At 52.1% G+C, this 27,819-nt stretch overlaps 1 protein-coding gene across 1 annotated transcript; it reads left to right on the top strand.

Moving 5' to 3' along the window:
- THBS3 (thrombospondin 3) lies at positions 1-27,481 on the top strand. The gene is made up of 23 exons (XM_063146345.1): positions 1-323; positions 6,210-6,416; positions 7,278-7,534; positions 7,956-8,058; positions 8,899-8,925; positions 9,683-9,765; positions 9,972-10,023; positions 11,138-11,286; positions 11,375-11,515; positions 11,802-11,879; positions 12,350-12,502; positions 13,479-13,589; positions 15,084-15,191; positions 15,921-16,080; positions 16,895-17,013; positions 17,686-17,738; positions 18,524-18,717; positions 19,818-19,996; positions 20,569-20,617; positions 21,553-21,749; positions 23,887-24,059; positions 26,293-26,432; positions 27,232-27,481. Exons 1-23 carry the CDS (start codon positions 233-235, stop codon positions 27,285-27,287), a joined length of 2,880 nt encoding a protein of 959 aa, XP_063002415.1. The 5' UTR covers positions 1-232; the 3' UTR covers positions 27,288-27,481.
- Positions 27,482-27,819: the final 338 nt, after the last annotated feature.

The raw sequence follows: 27,819 nt of genomic DNA, 5'->3' as shown, positions 1-27,819 counted from the left end.
GACCCCCCCTCCAGGCCCCCACCCCGTCCCTCCATCCTGCTGCCCTCTCTGGGGCCGGCCTCGATGGGCTGGCCCTGATCCGGGAAGGGGAGGGACGCCGGAGGAGGGCAGCGCTTTGGCCGCGCCGTTCAAAGCCAGCCAGGCGCCTCGGCTGCCCTTTGTCCCAGCAGCGCCGCCCCTTCTTCGGGCCCCCCTCGATCGGCCGCCCCCCTCTGCCCCCCGGGAAGCAGCGATGGAGCGGCGGACGCGCCTCCCAAGCCCCCGTGCCCTCCTGCTGCTCTTGCTCTGGGGCGCAGCGGGCGCAGTCAGGCAGGAATTGCCAGGTAAGCCAGCCACGATCGCCTCCCCACCCCATCCACCCCATCCGGCCACTCTGGTCTTGCAAAGCCATACAGCTCATCGCCGGCTTGGCACGGAGGAGCTGCCCGGTTCGATGCCCGGGTAGGGCTGGCAAAGGAGCCCCCGAAGTGGAGCTGCTTAGACCAGCCTTCCCGACGGGATGGATGACAGCCCCCATCATCCGCAACCACGGGCTGGGAGAGATGGGAGTTGTAGTCCCAGTGTGACGGGTCACGAGAGTTTGGATCCAGGGAGGCGTTTTATCCACCTTACTGCCCCAGAAAGGGGGGGGAAGCGGGGGGGGGATCCCTGCGTCTCCAACTTCTTGGCACTCTGCACCACCTCTGGAACATCCCTGGGATGCCCCCACGGTTTCCGATCCCCTCCCCAGCCCTCCCCAGCAAAATGTGCCCCCTATTCTGGCACCCCACAACTCCGGACAGCTGCCTATGCTCCGGGAACACCAATCCGGTCATTTCCACCCCCCACCCCCACCCCCTAGGCTAGCTGTCGCCGCTCTAGGAATCTCGAGAGCTTGGCACGTCTGGAGATTTGGCAAACTTTGGGTGCTGTCCCCTTTTATTTATTTCTTACATCTCTATGCTGCCCGATAGCTGAAAACCACAAAATGCATCATAAAACGCGTGGTTTGACATAACACACACCCCTTCAAGACCTACAAAAGTCCTATGGCAAATGCCGGTTGCTGGAGGACTCTTTTCTGTCTAAACATGCATAGGATTGCACAATTTAAAAAAAAAGAAGAAGAAGGGGGGGGGGAGATTTTAGACACCATTTCAGAGTCTACTAAATGCTCCTAAATTAAGAGAGCTCAATTAGAGCCTACAGGGTCAGAGGCAGCCTATCTGGGTATACCACTTTCTTGCAGGGGGAGGGGAGGAGGCACAAACAAAAGCCTAGCGGAAAGACTAGCGTGGGTGGGTAACGCGGTGTCATCCAGATGTGTGGGACGACAGCCCCAGCCTGCATAGCCGGGGCCTAGGGGAGCTGCAGGCCAAAACATCTGGAGGGCAAGGGCTTGCCAGCAACAGGGAAAGAGAAGGCTAGATTAGATGTAATCTTGGTCCCACGCAGGTAGGTGGCAGTTAAGTTCTAATGAGGATCTGTTCACGGCTTTCAGGACTGTGGTAGTAGAACCTCCACGCACAGGGCCAGTCTAGCTCTGGACACCAAGTGCTGTGAGAAAACAAGGGAAGGGTGCCCTGGTTGAAGGCATCTGGTTGGCCGCAGGAGGCTGGGGCTGGATAGACTAGGAGGAGGAGGCTATCCATGGCTGCAAGTCAGAGGCAGTAACCCTAAAGACACCAGGTGCTGGGGAACATGGGTGGGAGGGTGCTGTTGCTTGTGGGTCAACAACTGGTCAGCCACTGTGTGAACTGAGTGCTGGACTGAGTTCACAAAGGCATTGATAGGGAGATATCGGCGCCTTTGTGAACTCAGCAATGAGAATAGCCAATCCCTCTGCTCCCCTCAGGCCTATTTACATGCCAAGCAACCAACACACTTTATACCGGCCCTGGGCCTGATCCAGCCGGGCTCTTCTGATGTACTTATGAGCCAACTAGGCATCCTTTTGTTTTTCTTAAGTCTACCATATGCCTGGGACTCTACGGATGGGCACTTTTGGCATCCAGGTTGCCCGCTCAACTCAATAATATTCTGGGCTGCCTAGGAATGAGAACGGGGTGATAGCCCAGGGGTAGAGCTCCTGCTTCACATGCAGAAAGTCCCAGTTCGATTCCCGGCTTCTCCAGGAAGGGCAAGGAAAGAATCCCACCTAAAACCCTGGAGAGCCACTGCTGCTGCCAGTCAGTGTCGACAATACTGGGCTAGATGGATCAAAGGATCAGTATAGGGTAGTTTCCAATGTGGGTCTGCCCGTGGGCCTGTTAAGCCAGCAGTTGGAGGCCACTGACAGAATAACAGCAAAACCAGAGCAAGATCAAGTCGCCCCAAACAACGTGTGTCCTCGCACATACAAAATGGAGGTGGGTTTGCCACGCCAGTGAACCAAACTCAGCGCCCGTTTCCGGAGCAAGAGAAAATAATGCCTTTCACCACAACAATATAATGCAATTGCCGTCTGGAATCACGTCCAAGATCTCTGCTGGTCCCTCTGCCTGTTTTTGCCTGAGCCCTGTTTGGGGAGGTCTGAGGGTTAGCGGCAGGGGAGGCGTGAGCAGAGAGAGAATATGGACAGCCTGAAAAATCTCCCCCTTCCCAACCTTCCCAACCACTCCACAAAGCCCCTTCCTCCAGCAGAAGTGCAAGGCCGAATGAGTAAGGGCGGCGTCAAACGCAGCGGGGCTCGCTTCCCAAAGCTTGAAATGAGTCAAGTTATATTTATTGCCACGTGAAAAGAGATCTGGAGTTAGGTCTAAAATGACCGAACTCCAACATTGCCTTCTCCGAGGGAGTTAAATGGCAGGACATCGACACCTTTGTGAACTCAGCAATGAGGGCAGCCAATCCCCACCTTCCCCTCAGGCCTATTTACATGCCAAGCAAGCAACGCAATTTATACCAGCCTTTGGATTACATCAGATTCCTGTCTATTAGCCATGTGGGTTTGGGGTGACGCAAGCTAAAATTCAAACCATCTAAAGGGTACCAGGTTGGGGTAGGGGTGGGGAGAAAGCTGCCACCCTTTTACAGGCCTGGAAGCAGAGGGTAAAGAAGGAACATGGTTGTACAGATGATAATACTGCCTTCGAATATACAAATTTCCCCCATTCCTTCGCCCATATCTGTCCTCTTCCAACTCTGTCATCCCTGCAATCCCCTAGTCCCTGGTGAGGTCGTTGTTTGTGGTTTCTAGCTAGGAAGGATGGCCCTTCTTTGAATGAACTTGCTGTTCTGACCTGAGCACTCAAAGGTAGTATCTCCCGCTGACGTCTGAAGTGGTACAGCCCTTTCTAGCCTCAGACAGGGTCTACACACATAGTAAAATGAGGTGGAAACAAGACAGTAGATTGGGTGGTGCCATTTCAGACTCCAGGCAGTAGAGAACCACTTTTGAAAGCACTGTGTACACCAAAGAAACAAACTCCCCGCAAGCAGACAACCAGCACTTCAGGGAGAAAAGTGTTGCGGGCAACTTTTAAGGAAAAGGAGCAGTGGGGTGATGGAAAACTACCCCTCTCCTCCTCCTGGAGTCCACCTTGTGCGGATGAAGGTTGAGTCAAGGTGACACATGCCTTGTCCAGCCTAACAGATCCACCACTGTATTGCTTGGTCTAACAGCCAGCCCCCAAAAACCAAGCCGGCTATAACCTTCGCAGAAGGCTATAACATTCCTTTCAAGGCCGGTTGTCCACAGTACGTGGCGTTAACCGTATTTCTGGTTCAATTTGTTTGTATCCAAAAGCTCTGGGCCGGAACTATCTGTGCCAGGAATTGCTGTTATTAAGCCTTTTCCAGGAGGAAATTTATCCGGAGGTGCCACATATCCTTGGGAGGTCTGTTCTGGGGGGGGGGGGGGAGGCTTGGAAAAAGGGACACACACCCCCTTTGGCCCAGAAGGAGACCACAAAGGCCGCAGCTAGATCCAGACTTAAGGCTTCTGTGTGTTTAAACTGGGACAGTGTGCTGCAGCCATTCTTGTATACAAATATTGAACTGGACGGGATTCGGCCAAAGGCCTCTTCCGCCCAGCTCATTTGCTTCCTAGCGCCTCCTGTTCCAAATTAGGGACATGATGCTTCCGAATTAAAACGGAGAAGGAAGACGAGGGGCTAAGGGCCACTGACATCATCTGGCCCGCAGTTTTATTTATTTATTTTACTAAAAGATTTGTATCCCGCCCTATATCCTTGGGATCTCTGGGCGGCGTACAGATAAAATCAATTCAAGCAGTGCAACATAATAAATCATTTGCACAGCTAGAATGTATTAAACCATTAAGCTAACACAGGTAAAAAAAAGAATTAAACTATGTGCAGTTTTAGGCAAATTTAGCCCTCAAAGGCTTTGATAAAAAGCCATGTTTTAACTTGGCGCTGAAACGAAGCATGCGTCGGCACCAGTCAGGCCTCCAAGGGGAGGGCATTCCACAACCAGGGTGCCACAACAGAGAAGGCCCTCTCCTATGTTCCATCATAATGTATGTCTTGTCCTGGTGGGACGCAGAGGAGGGCTTCTCCAGCCGATCTCAAATCTCAGGTAGGCATATAAAGGGAGAGGCGCTCCTTCAGGTATTGAGGTCCCAAGTCGTCCAGGGCTTTAAATGTCATTGCCAACACCTTGAATTCCGACTGGAAGCATACAGGCAGCCAGTGCAATTCTTTTAAGATTGGTGTTATATGGTCTTTATGGTGATGTTCTGGTCAGCAGCCTAGCTGCTGCATTTTGCACTAGCAAGTCGTCTTCAAGGGCAGCCCCACGAAGTAGTCATTGCAGTAGTCTAATCGGGAACTTACAAGTTCATTCTGTGCTCCTGATGTAACGTGTCCCATTTCCTAAAGCAACCGACCCAAAGGGAAAAATCCTCCCGCTTTATCCGTCCTCACCCAGCCCAGCCTGGCAATAGGTATTTGGGGGCAGCCGGCTTAGAATCATAGAATCATAGAATAGCAGAGTTGGAAGGGGCCTACAAGGCCATCTAGTCCAACCCCCTGCTCAATGCAGGAATCCACCCTAAAGCATCCCTGACAGATGGTTGTCCAGCTGCCTCTTGAATGCCTCTAGTGTGGGAGAGCCCACAACCTCCCTAGGTCACTGGTTCCACCGTCGCACTGCTCTAACAGTCTGAGCACGGAGGAGCTATTTCGCCATCTGTATTCCACAAAGTCACAGATTTGCTCTGAGGTTGATCTGGAGTAACCATTAACCCTGGCTTAATGCCCAACAACCACTGGCACATGAAAACCAGCATTTCCCATACAATGATAAATATAAATATTATAAAGAAATAATAATAAATTAACAAAAACAGCCATCCTTTCCCTTTAACTAGAGCAGAGAGAGGATGAACGGTGTTCGATTAGATAGCGGCATTCGTAGGTTGTTTCCATGACATCCGAAGCCGGGCTCTTGGGGCTGTTCGCGGGTTAAATAACCCCAAGTTCACCTATGGTTTGTTTGGCCAAACATGGCCTATGATTCTATGGGGAATTCACGCAAAGGCAGACCTATCCTGCGAAGGCCGACGCAGCGATGGTGCCACCTTGTGTGGAGATCAGGAATTGCATCAGCTTTTCCTCCCCCCCCACCCCCCCAGCATCAAAAGGGGGACGACCGTGAGAGCGAGAATCCTATAGGCAGCGATTAAAAGGACTGGGTATGTTTTAGCCTGGAAAAAGGAAGACGAATGAGAGACACGATAGTTGGCTTCCATTATCTGAAGGGACCGATTAGAAGATGAAGCAGGCCTGTTCCCAATCGGTCCAGAGGGCAGGACTAGTGGGCGGAAACGGCAGGGGTGCAGATTTTGGCTGGACATTAGGAGGAACTTCTCAACAGGAAGAGCTGCTCTGCCTCGGGTGGGGGCAGGTGGGCGAGGGGGTCTCCTTCACCAAAGATATTGCGTGTTGCAAGATTCCTGCTTTGCACCAGAGAACCTCAAAAGTCCTTCCTAGCTGTAAAATCCCTAGGCCTGACCCCTTTAGTCCCCAAAACTATCTAAAGCAGTGGCCACCGGCAACATCTGTGGGCAGCGAAATCCAGGCTTGGCTCTTCGATGTATGATTAACTGAATTGATTTGAAATGTTTTTTAGGCTGCCTGCAAGGGCAGGCTCCCCACCCTACCCCACGGCGGCACACGACATAAAAGCAAACCCAAAAGAACACAAATCCAACACAACAGTAAAGCCCACTCAGCGGCTAAACCTCTGTTTCTTTCCTCCCCTAGTGGTTGACCTCCTGACAGTGACGGAGCCCCGGCACATGGCCAGCGTGGCCAGCAAGATCCGGACAGAGCTGCTCTCGGTCAACGACATCTACTTGCTCTCCACCTTCCGCCTGCCCCCCAAGCAAGGCGGGGTGTTGTTTGGACTCTACTTCAAGAGGGACAACAGCCGCTGGCTCGAGGCCTCTGTCGTCGGCAAGACCAACAAAGGTAAAAGGGGAGGGAGAGGCAGGGACAGGTATCGGCCTGGCAAGGGCCTCAAGCAAGCAGTGTGGATTGGGGCCAGGACATCGGGAGGCGCCTGCTACCAGGGCCAGCTATTTGTCTAGCGAGTGTAGTGTTGTCTACTCCAGAGATGCAAAGAAAACCCTTCACCTGCTACCTCAACCCCTTCAAACAGGAGACGGCGGGAATCGAACTGGGCACCTTTGGCATGCAAAACGGTCGCTCTTACCCACTTCGCTACAGTCCTCCCCTGGATTCAGATCCAGAGCCCTGGGCTATCTGACAAACGGGCAGAGGGATAAATCTCCCCTCTCTTTCAGTCATCTTTTAACTTTTCTCCGTGCTTCCACCTGCTATCATGTTCATTTTTCCATTTCTGCCTTTTTCCTTTTCTGCCTCTTTCCATCCTCCGATTGGAGTCCACCAAGGACTCCAATCGAAGCCACCCTTCAGCGTGATGGCTCCCTTTCTATGGAATTCCCTGCCTCTGGAGGTCAGGCAGGCGCCAACCTTGGACTCCTTTCGGCGCCTCCTGAAAACACCTTTATTCCAGGAAGCCTTTCCTTAATATGCAGCCTTGAATCTCTGTATTTGCTTCTTTTAAAATGTGTTTTAACTGTTTTATTCTGTTTTTAATTTTCATTTTATCTTGTACACCGCTCCGAAATTTTTCAATGGGGAGCGGTATATAAATATTCTAAATAAACAAATAAATAAATAAATAATAAAATATTGTTTTGCAGACTTTTAATTCTTTCCCCCTCTGCATCTTTCCCCGCAAAAGAACAGCAGCATATGCACAGCCGTGACCGTCCCCTTCTCTCTTCTCTCTCTGTGTCTCCTTAGTCCTCATCCGATACCTGCGTGCCGACGGCAAGATCCATTCGGTCAACCTGCAGAATGCCAACCTGGTCGACGGGCGCAGCCACACCACCCTCCTGCGGGTGAGCGGCCTGAAAAGCAGCAGCCTGGCTGTAGAGCTGTACGTGGACTGCAAGCAAGTGGACTCCAATGCAGGGCTGCCCGCGATGAAACCCGTCGAACTGGAACAGGTAGAAGCCGTGGAGGTGCGGACCGGGCAGAAAGCCTACCTCCGCATGCAGGTAAGGAAGGGATCGCTCAAACAGGGCCCAACGTTCCGTCATCCTGGAGTGTGACCGAGGGGCAGAAACCAGGGCGGGGCCATGCAAACGAAAGGGCGTGGCTATGCAAACGAAAGGGGCGGGGTTCAATTCTTAATGGCTCTGGATCACCCAAAGCAAGGAACAGGCATAGCCTGCCTTGAGAACGGCCGACGTTTGTTCCTATGTCCCGGGCTCTCTTTTAGTGCCCAAAGAAACAGGTTTAAAGGAGGCGGGGGGCAGAATCACGTTGCCACCCTGTGCATGCTCACTTGGAAGTTAAATCCTACGGTGTTCCATTGGGATTTACTCCCAGGTAAGCATGGGTAGGATGGCAGCTCAAACGTCATTGCAGGAGGTGGTTGGCTCTGTCTAACGCCCCGCCCTCCCTTCCCACCCTTAGGGCTTCGTGGAGTCGCTGAAGCTGATCCTAGGAGGCTCTATGAGTCGCGTGGGGGCCTTAAGCGAGTGCCCCTTCCAGGGCGACGAGTCCATGCATAACACAGGTAAGCAGTGGGGAAACCCAGGAGGAATATACGCGGAACACGACGTCCGGGAACCCCCCCCCGTAAAATGTCACGATTGAAGCAGGGGCGACGGCACCCCAAAAACCCTATCCAGAAGCACCCAGGCTTTCTATCCTCTGGGAGAATTTTTGTGAACCACCCAGACAGCTTCGGCTATTGGGCGGTATAAAAATGTAATAAATAAAATAAATAAAATAAATAAAAAGCAGTGACTCACCTGCCTACAAATCTGGTGCAGAACCGTAGCCAGTTGCAAAGGATTCTGGGGGATGACCTCAGGCCCACCGACCGCTCACTTCCGCCCCTCCGGGTTAAACTTTAGCTTTCGCCCCTTGCGCTGTTAACGTCCCTCTCTTTCGGCCTCTGGATGGCCGGCCGGCCGGCCGCCTTTGCTTGACGCGTTAGCCTTCTGCGGCAACCGGCAGCACTAGCCCAATCCAGCTCAGCTGGCCTTACCTACCGCGTTTGAGATTCTGAACCGTTCAGCTTGTTGACGGCTTAAGGGAGCCTTTATATTTATGTGCAGCTTCTTCAGGCCACCTCCTCAGTTCCGTTCAACAGCGATTTACGGTTTTGTTAACTATGTCTTTTAAAGTGGGGGGTGGGGTGGCCCCTTGCGACCCTCCAGGCATTTTAACCTACAGCTCCCATAATCCCTCACCATTGGCTAAGGCTGATGGGAGGTGTAGGCCACAAGTAGTGGCACAGGGGATCTACCGCCTGAGCTTGCTGAACACGTCTCCTGGCCCCTCACAGTCTGTTACTGAACTTCAGTTCTTTAACTCACAACTTATACCTCTTTCTCCTCCTTCTTTTCAGTATCCAACGTGATCAATTCCCTCTTCGGTGAGTTTGTGGGTGGCTCCGCTGCCCGTGGTTGTTCATCTCCCCCTTAACTACACGGCATATCACTTGCGCCTGTCTTTGAATCCAGGGTTTGAGCAAAGAGGAGTTAGATCTTTGTTTCAGGATCACAAGCCCCAATCATGTTGCGGGCGCCGGGCAAACACTCCACCTGTAAGAACAGCTTTTATTGTACTGGTCTTGTAGCCGTTGCAAACAACATAATACATCGTGCCATTTCAGAACGCAAACATAAACCAAGTGAACAAAATCACCCGCATCGTCAACTGCAGCAGCATTCAAAGTGACTGGATGAATAGTCATAGATCATGCAAATTGTGCCCTGGAATTTGTGCACATTTCTATTGATGTAAATAAATTTTAAAAAAACCAGGAAAAGTTCCCGGATTTTAGGAAAAGCCCCACGGCTTGGTCCACAAAGTCGGGTCCTCACCAGGAGTCCGTGGAGTCCAAAATGGGCCGGATTCCACCATGATCCCTAAACACTCAGTTTATTACCAGAAGGGCCAAGAAGGTGGATTTCGTGGGTCCATCTCCCCTTGGGTGGAGACTGATAGCCACTTGGAGGGGGCTCTTGTTTTGATAGGTTGTGTGGGTCGGGGTGTTGAAGGTGGAGTAGATGACATTCTCTGTCCAGGCGGGCATCTTGTGGCCCTCCAGGAAGTTTGGCTACAAGTCCTATAATCTCTCACAATTCGCTATGCTGGCCGGGCAACTGAATGTCCAAATTGTGTGGCAGGCGAGCAGACCCGGGCCCTCGTGAAGCAGCTCACCCTCTTCAACCAGATCCTGATGGAACTTCAAGAGGACATGAGGGACCAGGTGAGAGCCGATCACCTCCGGTGGGTAGGCAAGCTCATCTCTTGAGGGGTCGGGGATACGGAGACATCCACTTGCCCGGGGTCCATGCAGCTTGGAGCAAACAGGAACCATCTCCACTCACTGTCCATCCCGGTGGCCTGCAACCATCCCTTTTCCAATGTTCCCCATTCCCGCAGAAGACTGTGATGCCTGTCCGTTCTTTCCAGGTGAAGGAGATGTCGTTGATCCGGAACACCATTATGGAATGCCAGGTGTGCGGTGAGTGCCGAGGGAGGTGGGAACGACCAGGCACCGAGAGATTCGGCACCGAGCGATTGGCCACTTTCCTCCCCCGCTGGGACGTTGGAGGAGTCCGTTTCGGGGAGGGAAGCTCAATGAACTCCCCTGTGTTTGGTCCTTGGACCAGTTTGCAGAGTTTCTGTATTTTTTTTAAGTTGCACAAATTACGGCTGAATTTTGTGCAACTTTGCAGGATTTGTGCAAATTTCGGCCGCACACTGCGCGAATTACGAACGTTGCTGCTGCCGTTTGCACAAGTTATGCAGTTGGTGGCCGCAACCTGCGCAAATCTCTCTTTGGCCAAATTGCAGCCCGCCACAAAAAATCCGTGGCTCGGCCTACAAAAGCAAACTGAGCCGGGCACGCCACGGAACTCCGCTGAGCAAAAAGAGAAACAGACTTCCCAGGGACCGACATTCCTGCTCCCCTCCGACATTGCTTTGTTATCCAACGATAACAGCCCTTTCTGCCACAGGTCAATCCGAAGCCAAGCCAAATGGAGCGTGTCAAAAAAGAAAAAGCCCCTAGATAATCAGGGGGCTTTTGATGCAGCTATTCTTCCATCTCAGGATAAGTCATAACCAATGCTTACCTTTAAATCCTAAAGCACCCTTCTCCAACCTGGTGCCCTTCAGATGTTGGGAGTATGTCTCCCATCCTTCCTGACCATTGTCTGTGCTGGGGCTAATGGGAATTGTAGTCCAAAACATCTGGAGGGCACCGGGTTGGGAAGCCTGTACCAAAGGCTCAGGGCAGGTAAAAAAAACTGGTTTTAAAACAAGTGAAAACAGACACTATAAATATGGGAAATATCAGTTACTTTCTCCCCCCAATCACCTGTTTACCTTTATCATTTCCACACACAAACAGGTGGGAATTTATCTTTCTCGAGGAGCTGTGAGAATGGCTTCAGCCTCTCGCACTGGAAGCCCTGCTCTGGTTTATGGTGTACAAGCTTAGTTCTGCCCCCTTGAGGACTAGAAACTTGCATTAGCAGCGGGGAAGGTTGGAATGCTCAGATTGTCAATATGTTCTCAGTCCAATACATGGGCATTTGACCTCCGTAACTTCCCTACCACCGCCACCACCACAGGTTTTCACGAACACCGCTCCCGTTGCAACCCGAACCCTTGTTTTAGTGGTGTTGACTGCATGGAGACGTATGAATACCCAGGCTACCGTTGCGGGCCTTGTCCGCCTGGCTTCGAAGGCAACGGCACCCACTGCGCTGACATCAATGAGGTGAGCAGGGACAGTACCAGGTGGAAACGGAGGGCCGGGGAAATGGCCCCACTCTCAGGCTTCCGGCTGAGGTCTCTTGTTCCCACAGTGTGCCCACGCCAACCCTTGCTTTCCTGGATCCAAGTGCCTCAACACCGCGCCTGGCTTCCGCTGCGAACCTTGCCCGCCTGGCTACAAGGGCAACCTCATCTCCGGCGTGGGAGCAGATTACGCGAAGGCCAGCAAGCAGGTGAGAGATCGACCGCGCTGTTGCTGTTGTCGAATCCAAAATGTCCGACAGGTATATCTTCCTTGGCCCAGTATGCAACGAAATCAGCAGTCTAGAATGGGAGTCGGCTACCAAGAACAGGGCCTTATCTGCTGTGGCACCCCATTTATGGAATGAGCTTCCCAGAGGAGCCTGGTCTGTAGTAGTAACTAACACAAAGGGGAAAGCCACCGGCCCCTCTGCTTCCCCGCACTGGCCGTCCCCTCCTATCTTGCTAGGCCGTCCCCCTCTTTCCTATTTCCGCCAGGTTTGCACAGACATTGACGAATGCAACGACGGGAACAACGGCGGGTGTGACCCCAACGCCATTTGCACCAACACCATGGTGAGTCTGTCCGCCCTGGGGGTGCAGGGGACGAGTGTGAGCGAAGGATGAGAGGAGCCAAACGGCGGCCGTGGAGGCTGTAGGCCTGCGGTCAGCAACCTTTGGGGGCAACGGGCCTGTTTGGGAAACTGTCCTGGGCACCGACACAAAATGGCTGCCCTGGGAGGCGTGGCAAAAGACGAGTCCCCTGCAGTCTAGTGGCTTTCCTCAGCAATGGGTTGCCCAGACTGCAGCAGGCCCCAGGGCTATACAGCAGGCTGCGGTGATTCGGGATTGGCTATCCCGAATCACCTGACTCTCAGGCCCAGGAGGATTCTGGGTTCTGTGTGGTGCTTGCAAAAACTGGCCTGCCTTTTCTTCCACTATCCAGTGGCCAGGAAAAAGCAGTGCCTGTCTCAGGGTCCGTGGGGCTGGTCAGGCCACCCCTTCCTTCCGTCCCATCAACTTTTTGTTCCGTCCCCTCCACCCAGGGATCCTTCAAATGCGGTCCTTGCAAGTCGGGTTTTGTCGGGAACCAGTCGGGTAACTGCGCCCCCCAGAAGGCCTGCCAGAGCCCCAGCAACAACCCCTGCGACATCAACGGCTATTGCCTCTTCGAACGCAACGGAGACGTTTCCTGCGCGGTGAGTCCTCTCGAGGCGAGGCGGTAGAGGAACCTCTCGTGTGCAAACCACGGACCGAAACAATGATACCCCAGGGATGGGTGACCAATCCGTCCGGTTCACATTCCTGCGAACCCAAGCCATTTGGAATAATCAGCCTAGATCTCATTGCAAAAGCGGCAAAACAAATCCCCGCGTGATTAATTACTCTGCCTTTAGAGTTTCTGGAGGGAAGACACAGTGGTACGGGCATTAGTAGCTTCAAGACTGGATTACTGCAATGCACTCTATGTGGGGCTGCCCTTAAGGCTGCTCCAGAAGCTGGAGCTAATGCAGAACGCAGCAGCTCAACTGTTGTCAGGAGCTGCCACTTCTCAGCATATAACTCCTTTGCTGAGGGAATTGCACTGGCCACTGGGCCAGGTTTGAGGTTTTGGGAACTTGTGTACAAAGCCCTAAACGACTTGGGACCAGGATACCTGAGAGAGTGTCTTCTCCCTTACCTATCTGCCCAATCGCTGAGGTTGTCAGAGGGCCTGCTCCTGGTGGTTCCGCGTGGACCTTTGGCCCGCCTGGAGTCCACCAGGAGAAGAGCCTTTAGTGTGGTGGCCCCTTCCCTTTGGAACTCCCTGCCCCTGGAGGTCAGGCAGGCGTCAACACTAGGCTGCTTCCGGCACCTCCTGAAAACAACTCGTTTTCAAGAAGCCTTCCCCAACTGATCAGCCACTCTTTTGATTGGTCCTTTGTTTTAAATTGAACGATTTTAATTTGCAGTTTTTAATCTTTCTTTTTACCATTTTATTCCTATGTGCACTGCTCCGGACTCTATTTTAGAAATGGAGCAGTATCTAAACATTGTAAATAAACAAACAAACAAATAAGCAAACACACGTCCCGCTAGGGATCCCAACCATACCCGTCAGGACGACGACTACGTGAAAGCAACCGGCACGTATTGAAACTGCATTCAAACGCCTTGTTCCCTTCGCCTTCCCAGTGCAACGTGGGTTGGGCCGGAAACGGCAACGTATGTGGACGAGACACGGACATTGACGGCTACCCGGACGAGCCGCTGCCCTGCATCGACAACAACAAACATTGTTCCCAGGTAGGGAATGGCGGCGGGAGACGCAGGGGCCGAGAAGGCAGCCCACAAAGGTGTGGGGGACAGACGGCGGGCGGGAGGCCCCCTTCTCGCACACCCAAGGGGGCGTCTGCCCGTGCCTTGTTCGTTTCGCTTTATACATCATCCACTGGAAGCGACCAATAATCCGGCGAGGCTCCGGATCCTTGCTGGGATACAGTGAAAACCCGGCAATGCTCAGAAAAATAAGTAGTGGATGAAAGACAATTGGCGATACATGAATCCATTCCCCCGTCTCTTTTTTTTTTGCTCAAAGCCACGCGGGAAAAGGGATTGGGTGTGTGTGTGGATTAATTCACCACCTCCATCTCAGACAGCTTTTTTTTTTTTAAGCAACGAATAAATAAATGAAAAGACATTCACGTGCCTCCGCTTTCCCACCCGATTCGATTCCGTTCAAAGGAATTTGAACGAAGCCTTTAAGGGCGCCCGGCTTTGTCAGTAGACGCCGAGCTGCTAAACTGAAATCTAAACGCTTTGTGTTATCGGCAGAAGGTGAAAAATAACTTGTTTTGGACCAGACGTAAAACAGTCGCTAACACCTGCTGTAATGTACCGGGTCCTTACATCAGATGTGATTATTTTGCAGATGGTTTCATTACGTTACATAAACATGAAAACCACACGTGAAACGTTTAAATAATAATAAGTGTTGCTGTTATTGGCTGATTTCTGTTTTACCTGTCATTGTGATCAGGGATGTCTTGGACTACGTTTGCCATCATCCCCCTACCCCAGCATGATGGCTACTGCCAGTTCAGCCGTTGGTCGTGCTGCCAGGGAAAATGATAGGCATTGTAGTCCAAGACATCTGAAGGATGCCTGGTTGGGGGGACGCTCGTTCATACGACTGTAAGTCACTTAGTGTACAAAGCCCTAAACAACTTGGGACCAGGACACCTGAGAGACTGTCTTCTCAATAATAATAATAATAATAATGATAATAAATTTATTTCTAACCCGCCTCTCCATCCTGATCAAGGCGGGGAACAACAACCTGCCTGTTCACTGATGTGATTGGAGGGCATGCTCCTGGTGGTTCCATATAGACCTTTAGCCTGACTGGAGCCCACCAGGAGAACAGTCTTTAGTGCGGAACTCTCATCTTTGGAACTCCCTGCCTCTGGAGGTAAGGCAGGAGCCAACCACTAGGCTGCTTCCGGCGCTCCCTGAAAACAGCTCTATTCCTGGAAGCCTTCCTCAACTGACCAGCCACTGGTTTTACTGGTCCTTTGTTTTAAATTGAACAATTTTAACTCGCTCTTTTTAAATTGTCTTTCTTTTTACTGCTTATCCCTAAGCGCACCGCTCCGGAATCTAGTTTAGATATGGAGCGGTATATAAATATTGCAAATAAATAAAATAGATATGTTTTAATGGCTAGGCTAGATGGCCGAATAGGTGGCATTCGTGTCTGGTCTCATGCAACACACACACACACACACCCCTTTCGCACAGGACAACTGCCGGTTGACACCTAACTCGGGGCAAGAAGACGCCGACAACGATGGCATAGGGGACCAGTGCGATGATGACGCGGACGGCGATGGGATCAAGAACGTGGAGGTACACCTACACCGGGGGCGTGGAACCTTTCAGCACGAGGGCCGAAAGCTCTCGGGGGCTGCATTTAAGCAGTGGGCGGGGCCAAAACACCAGCGTATTGTAGTTTAAACCACCTGCTGCCTTAGGAGAGGCGTTCCAACCTTTCAGAATAGGGGAAATTCTGCACAAAACTACCAAGTGATTAGTGGTGATGGGGAAACGGGGCAGGTATTGGGGCCATCTTGGGAATCCTGGAGGGACAGATTTGGACACCAGGCCTGTGGGTCCGTACCCTTCTATTAAAGGGATCACATAGGAAGCAGCCTTATACTGAGTCAGACTATGGGTCCATCTAGCCCAGTCGGTGAGGCCCAATCGATGTGATTGCACCCTTCATAACCTTAGGAAAGGAAAGGAACCTCTCGTGCAAGCACTTGAGTCATTGCTGACTCCTAGAGGGATGCCTGCTTTCGCTGACGTTTTCTTGGCAGACTTCATAGCGGGGTGGTTTGCCGTTGCCTTCCCTGGCCGTTATTACCTTTCCCCCAGCTAACTGGGTACTCCTTTTACCGACCTCAGAAGGATGGAAGGCTGAGTCGACCTGAGCCGGCTGCCTGAGAACCAGCTTCCGCTGGGATCGAACTCAGGCCGTGGGGAGAGTTTCGGCCGCAGTAACTGCCGCTTACCACTCTGCGCCACACGAGGCTCATAACCTTAACTATGCCGTATATCCTCTCATTTCTCCAACAGGACAATTGCCGCCTCTTCCCCAACAAAGACCAGCAGAATTCAGACACCGATTCTTTTGGAGACGCTTGCGACAACTGCCCCAACGTCCCCAACAACGACCAGAAGGACACGGACGGCAACGGCGAGGGCGACGCCTGTGACAACGACATTGACGGGGATGGTGAGGCCCAGCGGGGGGAAGAGGTGGCGGGAGAGCGAAGCGTTTGGGGCTGGCGTGGTCGTACAGGCAAACCAAGCCTGGCCCTGGGGGGTAACATCTCAATGGGGGTAACCTCCATCCGGAAGCAGCCTCAGGCCTTCTCGTGTCGCTGTTGTTCCCCGCCTCGATCCAATCAGGTTGGGGAATGTTATTCCCCGCCTCGATCCAACCCTAAATTTAGGGTTAGGGTAAGAAATAAATTATTATTGTTGTTGTTGTTGTTGTTATTGACACACACACACAAAGGCTGATGGGAGAATCTGTGTTTTAGTGATGAAGCCTCAGGCAGCGATTGGCTGAGCTGCCCTGATGTGATCCTACAGAGGGGAGCGAGATAGTCAGAAAGGGAGGAAGGTAGCAGGGTCTAAAGATAGAGGAATGAAGAACGCGATAGAGGAAAGGAGACAGTGGTGCAGGAAAGAAGGTTGGCGGGAGGCAGCCGGAGAAAAGCAGGGAGGGAAAGAAAAAGCGTGCTAGAGGGGAGAAGGAAACCCAAACTCTCTGGGTATGGAGTTGAAAAAATGCCCATCTTGTCTTTGGCCGGGGGTGGGTGGCTGGGATAAAGGTGAAAGATCCTGGAGAGTATAGGGAGGAGGAGGATGAAAGGGGAGGCAGGCTGGAGGGGATACAGGGAAACTGTAGCCCAAGTGCTGAAGGGAATCAAGCATGGAGCCATTGGAAGGGCCAAAGGCCCAGGGCTGAGCGAGGCCCAGGGCTGAGCGAGGCCCGGGCAGTGAGCCGAACCTTTCACCGCCTTCCTTTCCCCCTCCGCTAGGAATCCCCAACGGGCTGGACAATTGCCCCAAAGTGCCCAACCCCCTGCAGACGGACCGCGATGAAGACGGGGTGGGAGATGCCTGTGACAGCTGCCCAGAGATGAGCAACCCCACTCAGGTTTGAGCATCCGGGGGACAGATGGGGTGAGAGGAGGGGGCTGGTTTTCCTAGGAAAACCAAACACTGAACCTAGAAAACTAGCCTGTCAGGGAGCCAGGCCCACCTAGTTACCTGACATGCTAGTTTTCTATAAAGCAGGGATGTTATTTTATTTTTGTATGGAAGAGGGTTCGGTCATTGGGAGGCCTCCTACCGCAACTTGCACTCTGAAGCGGTACAGCCTGGGCACAAGTTGAAAGCCAAGCTTTCGAGGGACGCGGGGCATTTCTTATACCCTTCGTCAAGGTGACTGGGGCTGAACGCGAGTCAAGGCCCAGATTAGTAGAGGTTACGAATGAAGAGCGCTGGGCCAGGCAGAGCCAAAACGCACCGGGGACAGCAGGAGAACCCGAAAGGCAACAATTGGAAATAGGAAGAAGCACACCGTACCCTCATCGTGTGGATTTTACGAATTTTACAAATGGGTTCACAGAACGTAGACTTTTACATTCCCAAGCAAGAGGCTAGGCTTGTCTCTTCCCCCCTTCTTCTTTCTGATGAGTGCTTCTCCCAGTCAAAGTTTGAGATGCCAGAACCCAACCCAATTTCCAACGGGACCGAAGTGTCGCGTCCGCGGTGGCAGGCGGACCACGGTGCTCGTTTGCTCACCGGCGGCTGTGGTCTCTTTCAGACAGATGCAGACAGCGACCTGGTGGGGGACGTTTGTGACACCAACGAGGACAGGTAAGTGACCCAACCAAACACCCCCCGCGAGCGACCGTCTCAAATACGGAATTCGATTCAAGATGCGACTCCCCAGGGTCACAGGGGGGCCCTTCCCTCAGCGGGTTGGCCTTCTCGCTGCCATGGTCACCGGCTGATCTTCCTCGTCGTTGGTCCCACTTGCTTACTGGACAGGCAAAGAGCCAGTGAGCAAGTCGGCCGTGGTGTCTCCTGCTCCTCCTCCTTACCACCATTGTTGTCTGGGAGGGAATCTACACGTCGTACTGAAGGCGCTAGCATGCGCCCCCAGTATGCCCCCAAAACGATCGTGTAGATTCTGCCTACCTGCAGCCCAGAAGAGGCGGCGGCGGCGGCTGGGGAATCCAGCCGCGTCCTTGCCTCCTGCTGCCGGGGTAAGAGCGACTCGGGTCGGAGAGCACCCTCGGCAAGTGCCCGACCATGCCTCCACTGGAGGCCTCCACCTTCCTAGGCAGTCCGTCCCACTGCCAAGCAGCCTGTACAGTTAGCAAGCACACACACACTTGAAGGGCGGTCACAAGGCAGAAGGTGGGACGGACATGTTCTTTTAGGCCCCAGAAGGCAGGATTTACTCAGGCACCTTTTCGGTCCGGCGATATGTAGAGCGCTTTCAAGCATATGCCCATGAGGTCTAGAAACTTGATAGAAACTAGGAACACGGCCGGCCACAACCCCCCCGCCAATGGTGGGACGGCTCCTTCGGAAACGCCAGCATCCTCTTCCCCACCCCACCCCGACTCACGCCACTTCCTCCTCGTCCTGACCAGTGATGGTGACGGTCACCAGGACTCGAAAGACAACTGCGCGGAGATCCCCAACAGCTCTCAGCTGGATTCGGACAATGACGGCCTCGGAGATGAATGCGACAACGACGACGACAACGACGGGATTCCCGATTACGTGCCCCCGGGCCCAGACAACTGCCGCCTCATTGCCAACCCCAACCAGAAGGATTCGGATGGTGAGCGGCGCTATGCTCGGCACCGAGTTCGAATCCATCTGAAACTCCTTTCTAAGTAAATGGGCCCTGAGAGACGCATGCCCTGCGATGAACCATCTCCTCCTGTATGAACCTCAACTGCTCAGGTCGGTTCCAGGGGTCCTGCTTCCAGGCCCCATCTAGACTGCTGTGTCCAGTTCTGGGTAGCGGACTGGTACCTAGCGGAGGAGATGATCAATGACTCCCTGTTAGAGATTGCGCCTGGTATTTGTCCGTTCTTGGAGTTATGCTTGGGAGGAGGAAGCAATTAGGGAGGAAGAGGTTGGGTAAGAACGTACAAAGAGCCCGGCTGGATCAGACCAAGGGTGCATCTGGTCCAGCACTCTGTTCACACAGCAGCTGTTGACCAGGGACCCACAAGCAGGACATGGTGCAACAGTAACCTCCCACCCAGGTTCCCCAGCAACTGGTGTACTTAGGTAGACTGCCTCTGATACTGGAGGTGGCATAGAACCATGAGGACTAGTAGCCATGGATAGCCTTCTCCTGCATTAATTTATCCAACCCCCTTTTATAGCCATCCAAATAGGTGGCCATCACTACATCTTGTGGTAGTGAATTCCGTAGTTTAACTATGTGCTGTGCTTAACAGTCCTTCATAGAATTGTAGAGTTGGAAGGGGTCTATAAGGCCATCGAGTCCAACCCCCCACTCAATGTAGGAATCCACCCTAAAGCATCCCTGACAGATGGTTGTCCAGCTGCCTCTTGAAGGCCTCTAGTGTGGGAGAGCCCACCACCTCCCTAGGTAACTGGTTCCATTGTCGTACTGCTCTAACAGTCAGGAAGTTTTTCCTGATGTCCAGCTGGAATCTGACTTCCTGTAACTTAGAATCATAGAATAGCAGAGTTGGAAGGGGCCTACAAGGCCATCGAGTCCAACCCCCTTCCTTTGATCCGTCCTGAATCTCCTACCAATCATCTTCATGGGATGACCCCCCATTGGGTTCTAGAATTATGAGACCAGGAGAAAAATGCCCCCTTCCCCCACTGATGACGAAGACGTACACGGGTTCATTCTTTTGGTGGGTGGGGCTTTATGAGGCTTACCTTTCCGCGCAGGCAATGGCGTGGGCGACGCATGCGAGGAGGACTTTGACAACGACACCGTGGCTGACCCGTTCGACGTGTGCCCAGAGAGCTCCGAGGTGACCTTGACCGACTTCCGAGCGTACCAGACGGTCATCCTGGATCCTGAGGGCGATGCCCAGATTGACCCCAACTGGGTGGTTCTCAATCAGGTACGGCGAGCGATGCTGGAAGATTACACAGGGTTCAGAAGCATGGCCGTGTGAACGTGGCCCTGGTGAAAAGAACAGGCCATACAGAGCAATCCTATATGTGTTTACTTGGAAGGCAGCCCACTGAATGACTCCCAGGCAAGTGTGTATAGGATTGCATCTTTTAAACACTAAAAATACAAAAGTACTTTAAAACACAGGGAAAACACAAGAGGCTTGAAAAGGGAGCAGTGTGGGAGCCAAGCAAAGTTCTGCTGAGCATTCAAGAACAGGGGGCCACCACCGAAAAAGCCCTCCCTATTGCCACTCATAAATAGCTCTCACCATTACGAACTTCCTCCCAATGTTTGGCTGAAATTCCCCCGCTTATATACTTCCAGGGAAGGAGATCCCCCTTCTGTGTTCCGCCACCCCAAGGTAGAACAGTTCTTAGGTAGTGTTTATTCGAAATCTTCTCTGCTTTTGCTCTAGTCGTGGCCACAGAAGCAACAGAGAACCTGATATACAGTGTTGCCATCTCTAACCCACCTCCGCCCCATGATCCCTGTTTTTTCTCTCCCCACACATCGCAGGGCATGGAAATTGTCCAGACAATGAACAGTGACCCAGGCTTGGCTGTAGGTAAGAGGCGTTCAGATGTGCGTTTTCTTTAAAACTACACACGCAGACATGACAACATACGTCCGTCTTGACACATTCCCCCAAAGAAGAAGGACGCGGTGCCTGCCACATGATGGGATGGCGGGCGTGGGGGCAGAGCAGAGGAAGCAAATGAAGGGGGCTTTCTTCCATATCAGGGCGTAGTTATTTTATGTATTTAAAGCAGTTTTTAATACCGCTCCTCAACCAAAATGTCGCCTGTAGCAGCTTACGTGCAGTCAGCAAAACAAGACAGTCCTGCCTGGAGAGTTGCAACTTTAAAAAGGCACGGCACGCAAGGGAATTGAAAACTAAGGCGCAGTCCTATGCACGTTTAGCCAGAAAAAAAGTCCTTCAACACCCTTTTAAAAAAGTCCTTCAGCTTTCAGCATTCCCCAGCCTAAATATGCAAAGGATTGCATCCAAAACATACCAGTAAAACCCAACTTAAGGTATATCATCATCATCATCTATGTACCGCCGCATAGCTGAAGCTCTCTGGGTAGTTTCCAAAGGTAAGGCCTGCGAAAACAGGTGCATCTTCAGGGCTTTCCTGAAGACCTGCAAAGAAACCTGAAGAACCTTTGACAGAAGTGAATTTCAGAAATGTGGGGCCATCACTGAAAAGGCCCTTTCCCTTGTACTCACCAGCCTATTTTATTTATTTGTTACATTTTTATACCGCCCAATAGCCGAAGCTTTCTGTGCGGTTCACAAAAATTAAAACCATAATAAAACAACAGTCTAAAAACACAAACACAAAATACAGTATAAAAAGCACAACCAGGATAAAACAGGTTGTGGGTAGGATGTATTTGTAGCATACACATTTTGCTGGCTGTACGTCCCCTTCGCCTTGGCGAAATGGCTGCTAAACTCCACCCAAATCCCTAACTCCTTCTCTCTCTGCGGGGCAGGGTACACGGCGTTCAATGGGGTGGACTTTGAGGGCACCTTCCACGTCAACACCATCACTGATGACGACTATGCCGGGTTCATCTTCGCCTACCAGGACAGTGCCAGCTTCTACGTGGTCATGTGGAAGCAAACGGAGCAGTCGTACTGGCAGGCCACGCCGTTCCGAGCCGTGGCAGAGTCTAGCTTGCAGCTCAAGGTCAGTCTTCTCCCCCCAGAAAGTGTCCTCAAGTCAGTTTGTTGCTGTTTATTCGTTCAGTTGTTTCCGACTCTTCGTGACTTCATGGACCAGCCCACGCCAGAGCTTTCTGTTGGCCGTCGCCACCCCTAGCTCCCCCAAGGTCAAGTCTGTCACCTCCAGAATATCATCCATCCATCTTGCCCTTGGTCGGCCCCTCTTCCTTTTGCCTTCCACTTTCCCTAGCATCAGCCTCTTCTCCAGGGTGTCCTGTCTTCTCATTATGTGGCCAAAGTACTTCCGTTTTGCCTTTAATACCATTCCCTCAAGTGAGCAGTCTGGCTTGATTTCCTGGAGTATGGACTGGTTTGATCTTCTTGCAGTCCAAGGCACTCTCAGAATTTCCTTCCAACACCGCAGTTCAAAAGCATCTCTCTTCCTTCGCTCAGCTTTCCTTATGGTCCAGCTCTCGCAGCCGTAGGTTACTACGGGGAATACCATTGCTTTAACTATGCAGACCTTTGTTGTCAGTGTGGTGTCTCTGCTCTTAACTATTTTATCAAGATTTGTCATTGCTCTCCTCCCAAGAAGTAAACGTCTTCTGATTTCCTGGCTGCAGTCAGCGTCTGCAGTAATCTTTGAGGTCCCTTCGAGTCAGAAGGGACCTCAAAGATCATCCCGCCCAACCCAGTCAGCACAGGAAATGTGTGGGGATACTGTTAGTCCTGGTCACAGCTGATTCCCTTCTTAGCCAATATTTAAAGAATTTCAAATATTTAAAAGGGTTCCCAGCATGGTTTACTTATAATCAGTAAAACAAGACAGACTTGCCTGTAGACTTACAATCTAAGAAAGTCATGACACTCAAGGAAAATGCGATGATGAGGGAAGAGGAAAACAAATAAAGTCTTTGAAAGCAGGGCTGGTGAAATGGCCTTAATTCTCCTCTTACATTCCTCTGTAATACCTGCTGGAACTGCTGTTGGTGGTGACAGTGGAGGGAGGAGAGCCACCATGGAGGCGGTGGCATTCAGTCCAAAAGCCATCGTGAGCAGGGACACCATCTGAGGAAGTTCTGAGCCCCACGGAATGGGAGGTGCGTGGGGCCCGGCTTCCTTTAACATGCACTTGAACTGCCAAAGTCTCCCTCCCTCAGCCCCCACCAGAGAAGGGTGACTCAGGTGATTTACCTGCTTGCTCCATTTGCTCTCCAAGTACCACCAGCTGTGGATGCATCATTCTGAGGCCTTCCTCTTTTCTCCCTTCTTACTTCTTGATCTTTAAACCGGACCTGGACCGGGCAGAGGATGCCTTCAGATACAGGAGCAGTCCTCTATTAAGTAGGACACCTTAGCTACAACTCTCCCATGCTGCTCTCACCCATTAGCCACAATGGCTCAATCAAGCCTCTTTCCTATTGAGATGCAGAAAACCCGTTGCTAGCCAAGTGCCTTGTTTATTTATTTATTTTATTTAAAGCATTTTTATAGACCAGGCTTATGAGGAGGTGGTGCCCCTTCCGGACTAACGTAGCCTACCCCAGATGACCAAAGGTGGTCAACTACAATTCCCATCAGCCCCAGCCAGCAGAGCCAATGGCCAGGGATCACAGGAGTTCCCAACACATTCACCTGCAAGAGAAATGTCCAAGAGAGCAGTCAAGGCAAATGAATTTGGGTGGAGATTTTGACTCCTCCCCTTCCTAGCCTTTTATATACAGGAGCCCTGGCCCCGCCCACTAGCAAATTAGGGGATAGCCAAGGGTCATCAGGGGCCTAGTTTCCTCCTTCCTCTTCAGTTCTAGCAGGACAGTTAATTCTGACCCACGGGGCAAACAGCCAAAACACCCCACACAACACTGGGCTTATTCATAATTTCACAGAAATGTGCTAAAATGGCAGTGCCGGGGTCATGGGTCGGCACAGCCGGGCTTCTGCCAAGGGACCACATCCCAGCAAGGGCCCACCGGCAAGAACCCTCCCAAAAAGCGAGCCGGCGCTGTAAAAGCACACCTTTGTTTCGTGTCCCGCACCCCAAAATGAGGCGGGGAGGAGAAAAGTCTGAAATGACCTGTCGTTCACCAAGCATTTCCTTCCCAGAACGTACAGCGGAGCTGTTCGGATAAAAACGTCTCCCCTTCTCCCCTTCCCACCGGCAGGCGGTGAAATCCAGCACGGGCCCCGGCGAGTACCTGCGCAACGCCCTGTGGCATACGGGCCACACCCCCGGCCACGTGCGGCTGCTCTGGAAGGACCCGCGCAACGTGGGCTGGAGTGACAAGACCTCTTACCGCTGGCGGCTCCTACACCGGCCCCAGGTGGGCTACATCCGGTGAGAAATGGGGTTATGGACGGGGTCGGCTTGGGATCGTGTCCCCGGGATTCAACACTGCCCTCCTGTTCTGTCACTTCAGTTGTGGTGGAGTTTGATTCCTGCCCTTTATTTACTTACTTACTTTATTTATGCATTTGTATCCCGCCCTATATCATTGGGAACTCAAGGCAGCGCACGGATAAAATCTCCCTGAAAATCCAAAGAGAGCTGCTGCCTGTCAGTGCCAACAATACTGGGCCATATGGGCAAATGGTTCTGACCCAGTACGAAGCACCTCTTTATATCCCTCTGCGAGGGAAAGAGGGAATCGGCGCAGAACAAGTAGCACTACTAAGCCAGATCAGTTTGAAAGCATTGCGTGGTGTGTGTGTGTGTGTATAATACAGCCATCTCCAACCTCGTGCCCTCCAGATGTTTTGGACTTCAACTCCCATCAGCCCCAGCCAGCATGGCCAACAGTTAGGAATGCTGGGAGTTGTAGTCCAGAACGTCCAGAGGACCCCAGGTTGGTGGAGGCCGGTATAATATATGAAAAGCTTGAGGCAGCCTTCCAGATGTTGTGAGCGGATGTCCAAAACATCTGGACAGGATGGCTGGCCTAAGCCATGTCAATTGTCACAGCATTTGCATTCATTGGCCAAAACCTGAGGAGGTGAAAAGTGGGCCTGGATCTCATACAAATTCGAAAACATAAGGACTACTCTGTACAGCACCATGTACACTGATGGTGCTATATAAATAAATAATAATAATAATAATAGACACTTGTTTATTTTTGTTTGTTTAGTTCTGTTGTTTTGAATCTGCGGATGTGTTTTAAATCTCTGTATTGCGGTTAGGTTTTACGCTGGTTTTACTTTTATGCTTTTAAACTTTTGAGATTTTATATTGTGTTTTGGGGCTGGCGAATCCTGGGCGTTGAAGGACTTTTCCCCTTGACTAAATAGGCGTCAGGCTGCGCCTTGAAAAAAGGCCTCCGCCTGCCCGCTTTGGGATCGTGCAGTCTGGCTCGCTTGCTAGAGCCGTTCGGGATTGCAAAGGGATGATATAGAGATGGAATGGGGTGGGGAGGAGGAACGAGGCGGCTCGTGACATGTGAAACCATCGGGATTGAGGGTGGGGTAGCTAAAGAGTTTGGGGGTGAATGCTGGTCTGTCCCCCCTCCCTCGGGGTGTTTCCTATTTAATAATGTGGTTGGCGTTCGTATGCGGTTGACAGCTCTGTGTGTGTGTGTGTACGTGTAGATGGGGGGGGACTCATTCCACTGGGAATTCGTGCCCCCCCCCGCTCCCTTCCCCGAAAACCATTCAGTCGCTGGGCCCCAAGGCCCATTGTCTCGGTCGCCATGGCGACCCAGTGCCCGTGGAATGCTTTGGCCCACCACAGGCCTTTTTAAAATGCAAAATAAACTGGACAATGGGTGGCGGTGGGAGGGGGTGAGCGCAGGAATAGGGCCATGAGTGGGGTAGGAGGAGGAGGAACGAGGCCTGGGAACTCCCCCCCCTTTCTAGGCAAGACCATGAGAAAAAACAACACACACCGTCCCCTTTCCCCATTCAGGCTGGAACTCCCTTCCGTGCCCGAACCAGACCAGGCCTCCTTCTACGTCTCTCAGAAATTCCTCAAATCCACCTGCATTTTGAGGAAAAAAGGCGCTCAGTCAACCTGGGGCAAAGGGGATGTGAACGCCGGTTGTGTGCCTCAGGAGAAATTTCCCTTGACCGGGAAACATGTAGTGTTTCACTCATTTCTGCTTAACTAGAAGTACCCAAGTCGGGCAGGAGATGAGCACGCCCCGGTGGCCTTCCGAAAAGCGTCAGTTCCCCCAAAAGCAAACAGCATGCTGTTGGGATTTTGCTACCTCCGCAGCCCATCTGCAAAAAGTCAGACCCCTGCCTATAAGAGTACACCGTCCTTCTCCAACCTGGCACCCTCCAGACGGTTTGGACGTCAACTTCCATCAGCCCCAGTCAGGATGGCCAGGGATAGTGGGAGTTGCAGTCCCAAACTTCTGGGGGGTATCAAATTGGGGGAAACTGGCCTAGCCCATCATGACACCAGTTCCCCCAAAAGCAAACAGCATGCTCTTAGAATTTGGCCACACCTCGGTCCCGAGATCCGTTCTTGCCAACCAGAGGCAAAACCTCCCCCAGACTCGTGCCTCCTGCCCACAGCGTCCCCCATGGCGGCATTTCCACGCTTCTGATTCCCTTCCGTCTCCCACCCATAGGGTGCTGCTTTACGAAGGAACCCAGCTGGTAGCCGACTCGGGCGTCATCATTGACACGACGATGCGAGGCGGCCGCTTGGGCGTTTTCTGCTTCTCCCAGGAAAACATCATCTGGTCCAACCTACAGTATCGTTGCAACGGTGAGATTTTCGTAGCCGCAGAGCTGCGCACGAGCCACGCAGGCTGGGTAACCTTAGCTCCGTTAGTCCCGAAAAGGCGTGGTTTTCTTTGATTCGGATAAAATATTATGTCAGGGCATTCGGGCTGGGAGGAGATGGATTGGAAGCAGAGGAAACACCCACCACCACCACGGCAAAAAGAAGAGAGAAGAAAACGCTAAGCTCTCTTCTGGGAAAATATAACGACTGCAATTCTAAGAGACAGCGTGGCGTAGTGGTTAGAGTGTTGGACTGGGACTCGGGAGACCTGGGTTCTAGTCCCCACTCAGCCATGAAACTCATTTGGTGACTTAGGGCCAATCACGGACACTCAGCCTAGCCTACCTCACAGGGTTGGTGTTAGGATAAAACAGCAAGGAGGATCATGTACAGTGTTTGGGCTCCTCAGAGAAAAAGATGAGGGATATAAACACAACTAATTAAATCCTACTATATATACTTACCCGGGAGCAAGTCCCATTGAACTCAAAGAGACTTACTTGTGAGTAGCCATGTCTGGGATTCCACTGCATGGCTCTTCACACTCGTTTCTGGTTCCCAGGGGGGCTTCGGAAATGCATGAGGGCGGGGGGAATCCTCACTCAGTAACAATTCCCAGGATTCCTTGTGGGTGGGATGAGGAGGCCATGACAGCTGAAGTGGTATACAAACTGCTGTAATTTTGCAATGTCAATGAACTTGCACTGGCCGGACTTTACAGGCTCATTGTGAACTTTTGATGTTGTCGTGTTTCACCATCTCTCTCTCTCTCTCTCATTAGATACCGTCCCTGCGGATTTCGAGCCGTTCCGCCGGATTTTACTGGAAGGGCCTTGAATGAGGGTCATTGCAGGGGCCTGCCCCCATGCTAAACCAGGGCCTCCCTTCTTAAAGACTCCTGGCATCCCACCCCAAGAAAGTGGGCATCATTTCGGTGCCCCCGCCCTCATACACAAACACACGCATCACGAACTGGAAAACCTCACCCTGCAGCTTTTGGAAACACAAAAGCTGCTAACCAGGTCCGGTAGTCTCCTGTGGGGAGTTCACAAGAATCCTTGACCGAAGGAATCAGCAAAGGATTGTGGGGCGGCGAGAGCATCAGCCAATCAGAGAGGGCTGCTACGGAGCTCATTCGAACCAGCGTGCTGCCTCCTCCGATGCTTCCCCCCCCCCGTCTCTTTTGGGAAACATGAATTTGTCCATAAAAGTTCTGTCTGTTTTTCTAACTTCACAGTCCCTGTGGTTGTTTTGCGTGTGAGCCTTGAGAGACTCAGACGGCTGAGAAACATCTCATACCAACCTGGTTTTCTAAGCTTCCTCTTGCTAACCCCGTTAGCTCTTGGAATAATCCGAATTTTCACCCTGA

Source organism: Elgaria multicarinata, chromosome 21 (genome assembly GCF_023053635.1).
Source record: "Elgaria multicarinata webbii isolate HBS135686 ecotype San Diego chromosome 21, rElgMul1.1.pri, whole genome shotgun sequence".
Classification (NCBI taxonomy): Eukaryota; Metazoa; Chordata; class Lepidosauria; order Squamata; family Anguidae; genus Elgaria; species Elgaria multicarinata.
This window is presented reverse-complemented; position numbering and strand designations above follow the sequence as displayed.

Bases quoted from the DNA above. Each gene is read 5' to 3' on its own strand.
- THBS3 (XM_063146345.1), top strand. From the start codon at position 233: ATGGAGCGGCGGACGCGCCTCCCAAGCCCCCGTGCCCTCCTGCTGCTC. The intron at 10,024-11,137 runs GTGAGTGCCGAG...CCACCACCACAG, and splicing joins TATGGAATGCCAGGTGTGCG to GTTTTCACGAACACCGCTCC. The intron at 13,590-15,083 runs GTAGGGAATGGC...CCTTTCGCACAG, and splicing joins ACAACAAACATTGTTCCCAG to GACAACTGCCGGTTGACACC.